At 33.2% G+C, this 16,428-nt stretch overlaps 1 protein-coding gene across 1 annotated transcript in view; it reads right to left on the reverse strand.

Moving 5' to 3' along the window:
* The window catches only part of LRRC40 (leucine rich repeat containing 40), a 47,105-nt gene that overhangs the window by 19,361 nt on the left and 11,316 nt on the right, over positions 1-16,428 (reverse strand). The window contains exons 2-9 of the mRNA XM_030326291.1: positions 16,074-16,255; positions 14,600-14,673; positions 12,712-12,841; positions 9,376-9,499; positions 5,607-5,749; positions 4,198-4,370; positions 2,129-2,216; positions 1,967-2,012 (exon numbers count right to left, since the gene is read on the reverse strand). Of these exons, the coding sequence (XP_030182151.1) occupies positions 1,967-2,012; positions 2,129-2,216; positions 4,198-4,370; positions 5,607-5,749; positions 9,376-9,499; positions 12,712-12,841; positions 14,600-14,673; positions 16,074-16,255 (960 nt within the window). The remainder of the gene's footprint in view (positions 1-1,966; positions 2,013-2,128; positions 2,217-4,197; positions 4,371-5,606; positions 5,750-9,375; positions 9,500-12,711; positions 12,842-14,599; positions 14,674-16,073; positions 16,256-16,428) is intronic.

Here is a 16,428-nt window from a genome sequence, read left to right on the forward strand (position 1 = left end):
GATTTATTCATAATTGCCAAAATTTGGAAGCAACCAACGTATCCTTTAGTAGGGTAAATAAATAAACTGTACTACATCCAGACAATGGAAATATTATTCAGTGCTTAAAAAAAAGAACTGTCATGCCATGAAAAGGCATGGTGGATGCATAAATGCATGCTACAAAGTGAAAGAAGCAAATCTGAAAGATTCTAATTACATGACATTCTGAAAAAGGCAAAATTACGGAAACAGGGAAAAGATCAGAGATGGGTGATAAGAGGGGATGGCAGGATAAACAGGCAGATCACAGAAGATTTTTAGGGCAGTAAAAATACTTTGTATATTATAATGGTAGATATATAACAGTTGTCCAAATCCGTAGAATACACTACACCAAGAGTGAGCTCTAAGGTAACTATGGACTTGGGATGATTACGTGTCAATGTAGGTTCATCCTTAGTAAAAAAAAAAAATGTACCATTTAGGTAAGGGATGTTGATAATGGGGGAAGCTATGCATATGTGTGGGCAGAGGATATAGGGGAATATCTGTACCTTCCTCTCAATTTTGCTGTAAACCTAAAACTACCCTAAAAAATTTAGTTTTTAAAAAATGTTTGGATTATTCTGATATGACACCTAACTGATTATTTCAGAATTACATTTTTCTGGGGGAGAAAGCATACCTAGAAATTGGCAGGAAATGAAAGTGTTACAAAATTATGTTAATTTATTGGAAGGTCAAGGTGGAAAATGGAAATTGCTGAAGCATTCAATTACCTTATTCATTTTTTTTAAATGTTTTATTTATGTATTTTGAGAAAGAGTGCTCAAGTGCGAGCAGGAAAAGAACAAAGAGAGAGAGAGAAAGACAGAGACAGAGAGAGAGAAAATCCCAAGCAGGTTCCACGCTGTTAGCAAACAGTGGGGCTCGATCCCAGAAACCATGAGATCATGACCTGAGATGAAATCAAGAGTTGGTCTCTCAACCAACTGAGCCACTCAGGTGCCCCTGTTATTCATTTAACATATGGGCAATATGGTGCTAGGCTAGGCTGTGCATAACCAACAGAGTTGTGAGCTAAATTAACAGTTGCTGTATCTAGCCACTAAGTTGTAGAGTGTTTGTTATTCAGCAATACACTGGTACAACTGATTTTTTCTAAATGTTCTAGTGTATCCTACAATGACATACATAAAATAAAAATTGGGATATAGCACAATTTTAGTATAGCATTAAAAATTAAATGTATAGTGGGGCACCTGGGTGGCTCAGTCTATTATGCGTCTAACACTTGGTCTCGGGTCAGGTCATGATCTCATGGTTTGTGAGTTTGAGCCCCGCATCGGGCTTAGTAATCTAATAGTTTACTGAGATTTCACATATGCATATCAGTGCAGAGCCCACTTGAGATTCTCTCTCTCCCTCTTTTCTGGCTTCTCCTGCTAGTACTTTCTCTCTCTCTCAAAATAAATAAATAAACATGAAAATTTAAAAACAAAATCAAATGTATAGTATCACTTTCTCTTTGGGTGCATATTCATACTAAATTAACATATCCTGAAAAATGTGTTTTATCTTTATATCTGTTAGAACTTGGCAAAACTATGCATGAAGCAGATATTCAAATACTATTAATATACCACCAGTCAATAGAATTCATTTACCATAAAAGCCAAGTTTTGCTTTTTTTTTGCAAGTTAAAGCACTAGAGTACTTATTGAATCTTTGTTATATTTTCCAGTTGGTACAATGTAGCGCAAATCAAATAAATTAAGGATAAAACATTATTATTGTGAATTTAAGGATGTTTTTATAATTTCAGCATATGTATGGCCTATTTGATTTCAGAATTAGAACCACACCTGCCATGGACCATTTCCTCTAATTATTTATACCCCAAATACATGTAAATTTATGTATTGTTAGCACTTCACTACCTTTCACATTTTCCTTCAAAATACAGGAAAATATAGAAAAGTACCTTTAATCTTGCTTCGCAGATATTTTAAGACTTCTTGGGTTCCTTTCTGAAAACATGGAGAGAAGATACATATTCACCAAGACATACTTTGCAGTTTCATAGATCAACATGCATGTTTGAATTTCAAATTTAAAAACATAGCTGAGTTCCAAATATGCTTACATTTATAATTTCTCTTCGAATCGTTCTCAAAGGATTTCCTTCTAGTGCCAGAAATTTCAAATGCAGTTTTCCCAATGAACAGGGTAGACTACAAAAAAGATTAAACATAATTCAACCAAATAGTTGGCTATAAAACTAGTAACATTTGACAAACTATATCATATAACCATGTCAAAAACAGCCCAAGTAACATAGGCCTAAAATAAATCCCTTTGAGATAAATGTTTAACATGTAAAAGAAAAAATAGATTTATTTTGAAATTGTCATATTGTGATTGCTAAAAAAATGTGAACTTTAAAACATTTGCTAAATAAAAACCATAAAAAGCAAATCTGAAAGAATCAGTGATTCAGGATAGCCATACTCATTAATATTAAATGTTTCGATTTTGCTCTTCAAGTAAGCAAAGAAAATTCTTCCCTAATGATCTAATAGTTTACTGAGATTTCCCATATGCAAAACCACTCCTATCCCATGTATTCAACCCATAATCACCAATTTTTTTAATTTTTAATGTTTATTTTTTTTAATTTTTTTAATGTTTTATTTATTTTTGAGAGCAAGAGAGACAGAGCATGAGTGGGGAGGGGCAGAGAGAGAGGGAGAACTGGCTCCAGGCTCTGAGCTGTCAACACAGAGCTCAACACAGGGCTCAAACTCACAGACTGTGAGATCATGACCTGAATTGAAGTCAGATGTTTAACTGACTGAGCCACCCAGGCACCCCATGTTTATTATTTTTTTTAATGTTTATTCATTTTTTGAGAGAGGGAGATAGAGAGGGGGAATGAGGGGGGGGTGGGACAGAGAGAGACAGAGACACAGAATCCGAAGCAGGCACTGGCTCTGAGCTGTCAGCACAGAGCTTGAGCATAGGGCTCGAACCCACGAGCTGCAAGATCATAACCTGAGCTGAAGTCAGACGTTTAACCAACTGAGCCACCGAGGTGCCCCAAGTTTATTTATTTTTGAGAGACAGAGCACAAGCCAGGGAGGAGCATAGAGAGCAAGAAACACAGAATCTGAAAGCTGCAGGTTCTGAGCTCCGAGCTGTAAACCCAGAGCCCAACGCAGGGCTCAAGCTCAAGAACCATGAGATCACAACCTGAGCTGAAGTTGGACACTCAACCAACTGAGCCACCCAGGAACCCCACCAATTTATTTTTTAATGAGAATATAATCAAACTGGTTCTCCTCTTAATCTTTCAGTAGCTTCCCATCTCTTAACGAATGAAAACTGACTCTTCACAAGCATTTTACAGACCACATGGCCTTAACTTACAAGTCCTAAATTCCCACAGTCTCCCTTAATTTCCCTTATTTACCAGGTAAACTTGATTCCTTGCTGTTCTCTAAATATATCCCTACAATTTCCTGAACTTTCAAAGCTTTCTTTGTACAGTTTCATCCTACCAAGGCAATCATTCTAATCACCTTACATGTGTACTTAAAAATCGCAGTCATCCTTTAAAGATCACATGGTGGGACTAAAGTGAGGCATGGCCCTGAAAGTAGGTATGATCTTAAATTTTGTGCTCTTAAACACTTAACTTGATTCACACTAGTCTAAGTCCTAACGATCATCTAAAAACATTTCTTCTACATAGTCTGCCCTGATTCCTCTCAATAAATGGCTGGTTCCTGTATCTCTTTTAAGCCCCCAAAGCACTTTATATCTCTTCCATGTCTTTACATTCATTTGATAAATTCAAGAAATATTTATATTTAAATATAGGCACCTTCTATATACCAAGGCACTGATCTAGGAGTTAGAGAGAGCGCAGTGAACAAAACAGATAAATATCCTGACTTCTTAGTTTACGTTCTAGTGGATTAGAGTAACTTGCAAAATAGATCTGATTCTATTAGTATTTTAAGCTTGCTGCAAGGACCAAATCTAACTATTCTTTGTAGGTCTGTACATGATACTTGTTTACTAAATATTTACTGAATTCAATTTAGAAAAAAAAAGATCTCCACGTTTTTCTCAAATATTATTAACTTATTAACTTCTGAATTATAAGCAAATGCAGGCATGATTTCTTATTCATTTGATCTTTAAACTTACCTACTGATATCATTGTTGCTTAGGTCAAGCCTTTCCAAAGACTGTAGTAGTGTAATTTCATCTGGAACAGATTTTAACTTATTATCCCGCAGGTCTAGCACAAGGATAGAATTCAGATGCTTAAGATGTTCTGGCCCTAACATTTCAATCTGGTTTTCACCTACATGTAATTCCTACAAAACCAAAGATCAATTACATGTATTTCTGTATTCAATTTTTATTAGGTAATAAAAATAATATTGAAATCTAATCACTGAAAAACACATGGAAAAACATGTTTCTAATTACTAAGGTGCTTAAATTTTCAATTACAAGTAAGCTATCTTACACCTAAAAATGGCAAAAACAGAACACTTTCAAGGATTTTCTGGAAATTTAAAAATAATTACAGATTTAATCTGGCAGAAGCTCAAAATCTGTAAAACCAAACCACAGAAATTATTTAGTAGTTAACATTTATAGAATAAAAATACAAATCTAAGAACTATACTAATAAAAAAAAAGTTTTAATACAAATCAGAATAAGCTTAAAAAGTTATTTATATCACAGTTTGTTATTCAACATTTTCATTAGTGATTATTATATATACTGATTTCCCATTAACAGAATCTATAAATATTAGATGTATAATTAATCTTTAAACAATAACATTTTCAGTTCCTTTTATCACTGCCACCATTCTGTTTAAAAGAAACCCTTTTGGAGCACCTGGTGTCTTAGTGGGTTAAGCTTCCGACTTCGGCTGGCTGGAGTCATGAGGTCACAGTCATGGGTTTAAGCCCCATGTCGAACCTTTCCCCACAGTCAGTGCAGAGCCTGCTGTGGATTCTCTCTCCCCCTCTCTCTCTGCCCTCTTCCACTCACACTTTCTATCTCAATGTAAAACTTTAAAAACTAAAAAACAAATAAGTAAAACTCTTTTAACTCTAATACATAACAGTATACATGAAGAAAAACAAAACATGACAAATTTAAAAGACAATGTTAACACTATATACTTAAAACCATAAGAAAGTGATTAATTTTAAAGAGACCCAATTATGATCAGGTAAACATGAGAGGTGGTAACTTACAGAATTAGATACATATTCCTCCCTAGTATTCCAGGTCTCCTACAGTATGGCTCCAACTTATGACGTTAGTCTCAACACCTACTTCTCCAGTTGTATACTACTCCCCAGATGAAAGAGACAAATTCCTATTTTCAAGTTGACTATTTCTTTAAAAAAAAGTCTATTACTAGCAATACCATGAATGTATTTAGTCATATTAAAATTCTGAAAAATATAGGAAAAACATAGCACCTATAACTAATACATATTCCCAAGGTAAATCAAGATTAAAATTTTCATTTTCATAATTAACTTTCGGAAAATACATAGTTATTTAGTAATCAAGTAAATATTACCTTTAATAACCTACAAGAAGGAAATTCTGGTAGAAAACGTAATTTATTCCTCCGCAAATAGAGCAATTCTAGTGACTCCATGTTAGCCAATTCAGGAGGTACAGTTTCTAAGAAATTTGAATTACAATCCAAATGCTTTAATCCTGCAATACATAGTAAGTGAAAAACAAAAATATCTTAATAAAGAAAAATATTGGTCTATAATTATATATACATTCAAAGAATGTGTACATCATCATGAGGATGATCATGAGGACTTATAAACTCATGCAATACCAATATAATAATCAAGAATCCTAGAATTAAATAAACGTAAAGTAAGATTTTTTTTACATTTAATTATAATTAAAGAGAACTGATATTAAAAATAATGTTTAGGGGCGCCTGGGTGGCTCAGTCGGTTAAGCATCCGACTTCGGCTCAGGTCATGATCTCACGGTCCGTGGGTTCGAGCCCCGCGTCGGGCTCTGTGCTGACCACTCAGAGCCTGGAGCCTGTTTCAGATTCTGTGTCTCCCTCTCTCTCTGACCCTCCCCCGTTCATGCTCTCTCTCTGTCTCAAAAATAAATAAAACATTTAAAAAAAAAATGTTTAATAAAAGTCCAAGTCATCATATTACTTGGCAATCAAAAAGAATGAAATCTTGCCATTTGCAACTACATGGATGGAACTAGAGGGTATTATGCTAAGCAAAATTAGTCACAGAAAGACAAATATCATATGACTTCACTCATATGAGGACTTTAAGATATAAAACAGATGGACACAGGGAAGGGAAGCAAAAACTATATAAAAACAGGAAGGGGGAAAAACATAAGAGACTCTTAAATATGGAGAACAAACAGAGGGCTGCTGGAGGGGTTGTGGGAGGGGGGAAAGGGCTAAACGGGTAAGAGGCATTAAGGAATCTACTTCTGAAATCATTGTTGCACTACATGCTAACGAACTTGGATGTAAATTTAAAAAAACAACAACAACAAAAAAAACCCAGCCACATCTTAAACTCACCAAGTTGTGCACATTAAATATGTATAGCTTTTTGTATCAATCATTCATCAATAAAGTGGTTTAAAAAAATAATAATAATAGTCCAAGTAATCTTTGTAATGGTAAAAACCAAAGTACTCCAGTACTCTGTTAAGATATTCTAAAATACATCAACTACATACTATGAGATATTATTTCCCTCAGTAATTATACATCCTTAAAAAAAAGCTTAAGGTAGTTAAAGACATATAAAGACGCATGCATACTAGCTGTATGAATGGATATTAAACAACTGTGGCTAGTAGTAGCTCAGACATATACATTTAAATTAGGCAAGTTGACTTTCTGTCAAAAAACCTCGGATTTCTATGTATGCCTTCCTATTCTTCCATCCATCCATACTACTTTTCTCTCCCTGTGTTCTTTCCTTTCTTTTTCTATTTTTGTTTAAATTACGTTTTTTTCTAACATCTTAGCTAACACTATGGACAAGAATGCATACTATATAGCTCAAGAAGGATGTTCTTACTTGCAGCATCTCTCTCTTACCTCCTGGATCTTTCTTTCTTAAAAGGCAAATCAAAAACAAAATGGATAAAAGTAAAGGTCTTCTTTCCATTAAGAATTCAATAAGCAGTACTCCCCCAATCCATATCACAGATTCTTCAACTTGCAATGGCCACCACACCACATATTTTCCACCATTCAGTCTCAACTGTCTAGTTTGAATAGGTGATAAACATTTTTTGCTATATTTTGAGCCTACCAATTTTAACATAATGCAAGACTGAGTTGATACATTGCCTTAAACTGCCTCTTTAAGTATTTAAAGAAGTTGTTTTTCAAAAGAAATGTACTACTTTCAACAAATAATGTAGTAATTTATGTATTATTTGGCTACAGCATTTTTAAAAATGTCACAATGTGATCCACCCCAAATCCAGTAAATTCTATGAAGAAAAGTTGGTTTTAAAAGCTACAGACCTATTATAGGGACCCCTGGTGGCTCAGTGGGTTAAGCGTCCAACTCCTGATTTGGGCTCAGGTTATGATCTCAGAGGGTCAGGGAATCTAGACCAGCGTCAGGCTCCATGCTGAACATGGACCCTGCTTGGGATTCTTTCTCTACCTCCCTCTCTTTGTCCTGCCCCCACTCTCACACACACATGCTCGCTCTCTCTCTCTCTCTCTCTCTCTCTCAAAATAAATAAATAAACATTAAAAAATAATAATCAAAGTTAGAGACTACAGTTCTCACAATTGTTTGCATTTAAGAGCACTGACTCAGAATATAAGCTGTGTGCAGTGGAAAGAGCAATGGGGATGCAGTAAGAGGATTCAAGCTCTTACAGGATCCTTGGCTTTACAATTTATAAGATAATTTCTAAGTCTAGGTTTATGAATCTTTAAAATGTAAACAATACACATCCCCCTAAAGTATAGAACCTTTGTAATGGCAAAACAACATATGTAAAAGTATTCGTTACAAAGAATCACACGAATGCTAGAATATTGTTCTTAGGATCCAGTCATTAATAGTGAAATAATAAACAAATGTACTACTGGTGATAATTTAAAAGTATCACTGTCATGGCTAAAGGAAGAAAGTATCTAATCATGAATTATGCTGCATATTGGAAAATTTGCCATAAATTCAAAGTAATTTTCTATTGATTTCTCTATCTTTTCCCATCTCTCAAGATAGGTCCATCTAATTTATGGGAAAAAAAAAATCCATGCTTCTTACATACTAACTAGAGATAACATATTTTATGTTTAGCTCTACTTTTTAATATGTTTACTGAAAAAATGGCAAAGACAAGCAAAGTCTTAATTACTCGTAACTCAAGCAAAGGCTCCCCTAGAATATCAACTTGATTTATGGCAGATTTAACTTATGCATTCCTATTACAAATGACTATTAATCTAAACTAAAACAGCACAATTTTACAAATTTATCTCAAAATGATCTGTAATCAACTGCACAAAATCACTTCCATAACTTCCACAAAAGGGAGGTTTAAAGAAATGAAGAGGGCTTACATATGATTAGCAGAAAAGACTATATAAGGTAAACAGTGTAAGGCTGACACACACAGTGTGCTCATTAACCAAGAAATAATAATAGTTTGCCTTTAAACAACAACAACAAAAATTACCAAGATTTTGGCCTCTAAATCAAGAATTCTAAGATGATTAAGTATAATTATTTAAAAGGTACTGAAATCTGCCTTCTATTTTTTTATCACTTAATATTATTAGTTCTAGAATACATTAAATATAATGGTTCAATGATAAACTTCAATAGAACCACTATTTTAACCTTTTTTAAAAAAAAATGATTGACCATTTGGACAAAACTAGACCATCCCTGACATCATTATTTCTGGGCCATGAGGAACTACAGCTATAATGTAACCACATAAGCAGAATCACCTATGGGAGGGGAATAACCTCTTAGTGAATGTTGAATGAATGAATGAATGAGGAGATAGCATAGCTCAAAACCCTAATCAATATCTCAGATATATAATTTTACCATAGTTCATAATCATATTTTATTTTCCTCTTTTTGGTATGCCAAAATATGTTTTTAGTAGTAGCTGTTTAGGAAGTTAAGCTAGACAATAATGCTCTGAAGAAAATCTGGCTACTTGCTATTGTTTGCTTTGCCAGTATAAAATCTATTATTTTATTTCTCTGTAACTATATTAAAATTTATTTTTCTAAATATAAGTTGCACCAACTTCAAATTTATGTATTTTTTAAAATAGAGATTTACTTTTCATTCCACTTATTTCTGCTGGCAAACTCTTCAGTTGATTACTGGAAAGATTGAGTCGCACCAGACTGGACAGAGAACAAAAACTAGCAGGAACAGCTGTAAGACGATTATTGGAAAGATCCTTTAGAAAGAGAAAGAAAGAAAGAATGAATGAATAAATAAATAAATAAACAAACAAACAAACAAATGATCCCTAAAAGGGATTTCAGAAGTTTGAGGAGATTGCAACCTAAAACAAGACTATTTCAGAGGTGGTATGTTTTGTAGCCCCCATTCACAATTTCACAAGTTGTCATTCATTACCTCAGTATTCTACAGGACCACTATGTGCCTAATAATGTAGCAGGAAGAAATCAGAATGAATTCTGACTTCAGAAATATTTTACATAAAGGTTTCTGTTACTACTAAGTCATATCATGCATCATGTTTTTAATTTAAAAACCCATTTGTTCATCCAGTATTTATTGACTACCTATGATAAATTAGGCAAACCATATAGGTAAATTGCAATATGAGATGAAAAATTTATTTGCAAGAAAGAAAAATTCTTCAAAGAAAAAAAAATAAAGCTGAGAAAATGGACATTTTAATTTTTAAGGGAAAAATAGTCCCTCCATTCTTCTGCTGATCTCAGCAAATCTGCTTTAATAGAGTCCAGAAGTTTGCTCTCTATTTTTCCTTCATTCAAGCTTGCCTAATTAATGTCTATACCTGTTTCTTTAAATCACTGTTTCTATTTTTTCATTAAAACATAAACAGTTATGAGAGAACATTTTTTTTGAAACTGCACTTAAAAGACATTCAGATAATACTTAATGACAGTTGAATTAGGTGTAAGTACTTCACTAGCTAACAGCAAACTGTTAGATAGGGACAATTGCAACAATAGATAAGAAAAAAATGACTTAAGGTAACTTGTTCTCTGAAGACTTTCATTTAGTCTAACATTAAACAGTTGCATTTGTAACCCTAAATCAATTAAGATGATAGAAAAAGGTAAAAATGCTAGATCAGTTATTTTTTATAAAACACACTGTTACTATCATAAATAACACAGCATATCATAAACTACAACAGGAAACAACAATCTACAACTCTAATACTCTATATACTAAGAGATTACTAATAAATAAATATTTTGTTAATATCAAAAGTTACTGACAATAAATGCAATGTGGTATTCTGGATTGGATCCTGGAACAAAAAAAAAGGACATTAGTGGAAAAACTGGGAAAATCTTAAAATCTATAGTATAGTCAGTAATATTGTACCAATGTTAATTTCTTAGTTTTCAAATGTGCTATGAGTATGTAAATTGTCAACATTAAGGAAAGCTGGGTGAAGAATATATTAGAACTCTCTGTACTATCTTTACATTTTGTAAATCTAAAATTATTTCAAAATAAAAAGCTTAATTAAAAAGGGTTTTGATACAGAAGAGATTAATTCACAAATTCTTAAGACATTTTAAATAACCCAAATCAACAAAATTTACTAAGAAATTAAACATTATTGCAGTTAATAATTGTATTAGATATAAAGCATTGTGTCTAGTTTAATGCATCTACTTTATATATTATTAAATACATTATATATAAATAAATCCATATTTATGCTGTCATTCCTTCAGTAAATATTTATTTAGTACCATTGCTAAGCAGTTTTTATATACCTTTAAGAAATACTACTAGCTTGGGATGCCTGGGTGGCTGAGTCAGTTAAGTTTCTGACTTCAGCTCAGGTCATGATCTCACAGTTTGTGAGTTCGTGAGTTTGAGCCCTGTGTCAGACTCTGTGCTGAGAGAGAGAGGAAGAGAATCTTAAGAAGGCTCCATACTCAGCGGGGAGTCTGATGCAGGGCTCAATCCCACAACCTTGGGATCATGACCTGAACCAAAATCAAGAGTCAGGTGCTCAACCGACTGAGCCACCCAAGCTCCCCTAATATGCTTATATTTCTAATGTTGTAATATATTAGTGCTCACATTTATGATATGATAAATGAGTCCTTAAGAACACAATTCTCAACTGAAATATCCTTTCATTATGCATATGCCTATCTGGGAACCCATAAAAACAACTGGGAACTGCTACAGTTTATTACGTTTCCTTTCTAATCTAAATACTCTTCTTTTTTTTCATCAATTGCTATCTTTTACCATTAAACTTTATAAGAAAATCTGATGGCTCCCTCCTTAGCCATTCATTTTATCTACCTATGCCTTTTGCTTTCCAAACCTTATATCCAATTTGATCAGATTGGATATTGACAGATACTGAAGGAATGTCTGAGGACAGTATATACATTGATTTCAAACACTACAGCAGATCAGGGAAATATCAAGGAAGATGTACTTAAAAGTAAAAAAACAGAGGTAAAAGAATTACTTTTTCCTTTAATGGGAAATAAACTTTAAGACTAAAGTGATATAAATAAGTTCTTCAAAGTATGTAATAGGGAAAAGAACAAGAATATAAGAGGAATTAACCATGTACAATAGAGAGTATATATTGGAACAACTAATCTCCATCTAATCTAGCTAAAGTCTTTCAGTTTGCAGATTTTACAGTGGAATCTTACTCCTTCAGGGGTATAGTGGAAGAAAAAAAGGGATACATTTTGGAGTCAAATTGACTTATGTTAAAATCCTAAATTCCTTACTTATTAGTTATGTGACTTCAGATGAGATGTTTTTTGTTTTGTTTTGTTTTGTTTTGTTTTGTTTTGTTTTTATAAACCGTAATTCTGTATCTATTCTAGGGGATAAAACTATGTACCTTGCTATAGGTAAAGCAAAAAGCCAAGTGTCTACTGTTTCTATTATTCTTAAAATAATATCGTATTGCTTTACAGTTATTTCTATTTAGAATATGACAGATAAAATGAAAATTTTGTGAGGTAATGTGGACATTTTGAAAAATGGGGACGAAAAGGCAGGCCTTAAAGGGATTATCTAGACACTCATAGGACAGGAGGGTCACAGAGGCAATAAAGGAGGATGGGTATACAAAAGAGAACTGGTATATGCTACAGACACCCGTGCTCTATTTTGCAAAACCATAAAAATCCTCTGAATAACAGTCATCCTTGTCACCCCTTTCCCACACTCTCTTCCTAAATTCAAACCTAAGTTGATTTCATAAGAAAAAATAAGAAAAACTGATTTTATAATACCTAATTTAGCAATCTAATTGAAATGCAGTTTCTGATAATCCAGTCATGTAATCAGCTGTCCATGTTCTCATCATTTCAATCATACATTCAATTTCTAAGCCTGGTGAAAAATCCCACCTGCCCCAAATTACATAAAAATTGGAAAATCACAACTTACCAAGTCTTCTAGGTTGAAAAGTTGTTCAAATCCCTCTGGTATGCAAGTTAGTTCATTATGCTGGAGATAGAGGCCCTTCAGGTTTCTCAGATTTGTAATTTCTTCAGGGAGTATTTGCAGTTTGTTATGGCTATTGATTGACAAAATAAATGCTGAGTAATTTGGTCACAACACAATACATAATTGTAAAGGTATTTTTGCTAACTACATGGGCTCATTTTAAAAAATAAAATATGGTGACTAATTTTAAGGACTTCTCAAACTTCACATGCTAATGATGTTAACTCATTAAAATTACAGTAAGTAAAGCAATCAAATAGAGAGTTTCAAAGAAAACGAAGAAATACAGGTTTTTAACCAAATAATTTATGAACTTTTAATTGTTTCCTTATAACCTACTCTTGATTTTATATGCAATGTGAAAGGATATACTGGACAATTTTTCATACTATGTCTGAATTTTAGAATTTTGACAAGAGACATGGGCACACATACATTATAATGGGAGTCACAGCTCATATGGGGATTATGTTTTTAAGCTAGCACTCAAGACAAAAATAGCTCTTTTTAAGAGCCTGGCATGTCCAGCTGAATGCAATATGTGACTCCACTCTTCTTTGTACTTAGTCTTAACTTTTCTACTCAGTTCCTCTGTAGAGATACTTGGTTTATTGTTTTAGAAGTCCCAAGTCACTGAGCATGATATATTCCTTGATAATTAAGAGATGACCTGACTTAACCTGTTCCTAGATTTATCTTAACTATTTACTTAGGAATCCATTCTACTTTCACACCATATATAATTACTTAACAAGTAACAGGGTGAAATGAGAAATATAACAGGGTAAAAATAATCTTAAATTACATAAAAATAAAACTAGTTAGAACAAAAATGCCAAAAGATGCATTCTAAAATAAGAAACACTAAAAAATTGTCAAAAATTGGTTACTATTGGGGCTCCTAGGTGGCTCATCTGACTCTAGACTTTAACTCTAGATTTTGGCTCTTGCCTTTACAGGCCATACCCATGCCTTTGACTTGTATGGGGAAGAGGTTCTGATGTAGCTCTAAACAATTAGCACCTTTTGTGTGTAGCTATTTTTGCTTTTGTGGTAATTTTAAGTTTTTCACCAGATGAGGGCTGTAAATTAAGGAACCATTTTCCCTCAAAGCAATGAACTTACCTCCAGAACACAGAGACTTGACTATGCTATGTTAGATAGATCTGTAACCATACCTATTTTATAAACCACAGTTTTTCAAACTATGTTTTGAACACTTAGACCTCTTTATCTACTAAATGAAATCTTCCCAAATCCCTTTTCCCCTAACCTGTGCATATATAACATATAAGGTAGTTATTTCTTAAAAGTCTAGAGGTATAGATTAAAGGGCAAACAAAGTTAGTGAGAGCCTTAGCCACCTGGCTTCCCACATACCTAACAAGTACCAGAACCATATCCACAGAGTCCTCAGAAAAGTTTAAAAGCTACTAATACTAAAGCCATGACATTTTTCATCACTAATGAAATAACTGTTTCAAATTTCTTCCTTTGCTTGACCTGCATATTTTAAAGAATATCAAAGTAACTTAAAACCTGAGATATTAACAAAAAGGTTTTCTAAAATAACCTCTAAAAACTGTTATATAAAAATAAAACAAAAAGTACTTTAAGAAAAATCAACTGGACATTTGTAAAATCAGAAAAACATGTGGGCAATTAATTCTAAAACAAAAATAAATAATCTGAGAAAACTTAAAACTCTTACTTTTACCACTTTCTGAGATCATACAAAAATATTTTCTAATGTTAAAAAATATTTTTAAAATATTAGATTTATACCATTATATTAGCAATACTGAAATTAAATAAGCTTAAATTTTACCTGACATTAAGTTTCTGAAGATTTTCTAACTCTCTTATAGCAGAAGGAAGGGATGTCAGCTGATTATCATGTATCTAAAAGTTATTAAAAGACAGTCAATATCTTAGTCTTATAATTAATAATACATGAGCATGAGTTTGTCACTGTACTGAATACTTCCACAATAATTTTGTTACTGTAATTCAACAGTATTGAGTTGGAGTCTGGTAATTTATTCCACATACAGAAGAGGAAAAGGAATTTGAAGTTGACCACAATGCTGTTCAGAAACCGTGAAGTAATAAAGTCATCAATTTTAAATATTACAATTAAAAAAATAACTTTATCTCATTGAGTGGAATTTCAATCTGAAATGAGAGATGAGAGCTTTAGAAACTAATAGCACTTTGATGGTATGATTTATGTCAACATATAGCAAAAAAAAAAAAAAGAGAGAGAGAGAGAGAAAGGGTAGGGGGAACCTCTCTCATGTTCTCACAGAACCATATTATTTTGAAAGTACGAGAAACCTGAGAGAACACCTAAAGCCAATCCATTCATTTTACAAATGAAGAAAATAAAAACGTATCTAGAAATTTCACCAGATCCAACTTTTTCAAACACGAATTAGAAGATTTCTGATGTTCCTACATAAAGTACATCAGAACTCTGTAGATTGTGAAACAAACTACTCATGCTTTACTTCACAACACATGGCAACTAGAGACTAAAAGCAGTCTCTTAATATACACACAAAAATTTAAGTTCAATAATTTAAGTCAGCGTTGAAGACAAGTTTAGAATAAATTAATTTTAAGTGCTGCTTTCATGTCTAGAATAATGATGAGAAAAATAATAGCAATGAAAACGGATAAGCAGCAGCAACCACCTGTTAAATGCTGATTCTGTTTGCATGCAATAATGCATTTAGTTCTAAGAACAAGTTTTGGGGCGCCTGGGTGGCTTGGTCGGTTGGGCGTCCGACTTCGGCTCAGGTCATGATCTCACGGTCCGTGAGTTCGAGCCCTGCGTCGGGCTCTGTGCTGACAGCTCAGAGCTTGGAGCCTGTTTCAGATTCTGTGTCTCCCTCTCTCTCTGCTCCTCCCCAGTTCATGTTCTGTCTCTCTCTGTCTCAAAAGTAAATAAAAGTTAAAAAAAAAATTTTTTTTTAAAAAGAAAAAAAAATAATTCTAAGAACAAGTTTTTAAAAATAGGTAGTAGTGTCAGTCCTGGTTTATAAAAGTGGAAACTGAGGCACAATGAAGTTACTTTGCAAGGTTACACAGCTATCAAGTGGCACAGTCAGAAAATGAAGCCTGAGTTCTGTATGTACACTCTTAATTATCATGCTATACCCACCAATAATTTGTTATTCTTCCTACAGTCTACCAATTAAACATGGGTTTTCTACTTTTTTCTGCTTATGAAGCCTAAATTTAGCCTTAGAGTCTCTTAGAGTTGCAACTAATGACATATTTAGAATCAGTCAACTTACATCAAGAACAGTGAGTGCAGGCAGCAGTCGGAGATCATCTGTAAGTGACTGAAGTTTATTGTTGGATATGATTAGTTTGGTCAAATCCGTCTGCTCCCACCATCGCTCAGTAGCACTGAATGAAAGATTCTGATTAGCTTCCTCAGGGATATCCACATTTATTCTCCAGACACACTGAGGTACTATTTCCATCACCACCACACCAAAAAGAAAAAAAGGAAAAGAAAGAAAACAAGAAGTGAGATACTAAGTGGCATATTTTTATAATAGCCATGCAGTTCATCTATTGGAAAGTAATTTCTGAAACATCAAAAAAAAAATACTTAAAAACAATTCAAACGAACAATGAATTACA

This window comes from Lynx canadensis, chromosome C1 (assembly GCF_007474595.2).
Source record: "Lynx canadensis isolate LIC74 chromosome C1, mLynCan4.pri.v2, whole genome shotgun sequence".
NCBI classification, from domain to species: Eukaryota; Metazoa; Chordata; class Mammalia; order Carnivora; family Felidae; genus Lynx; species Lynx canadensis.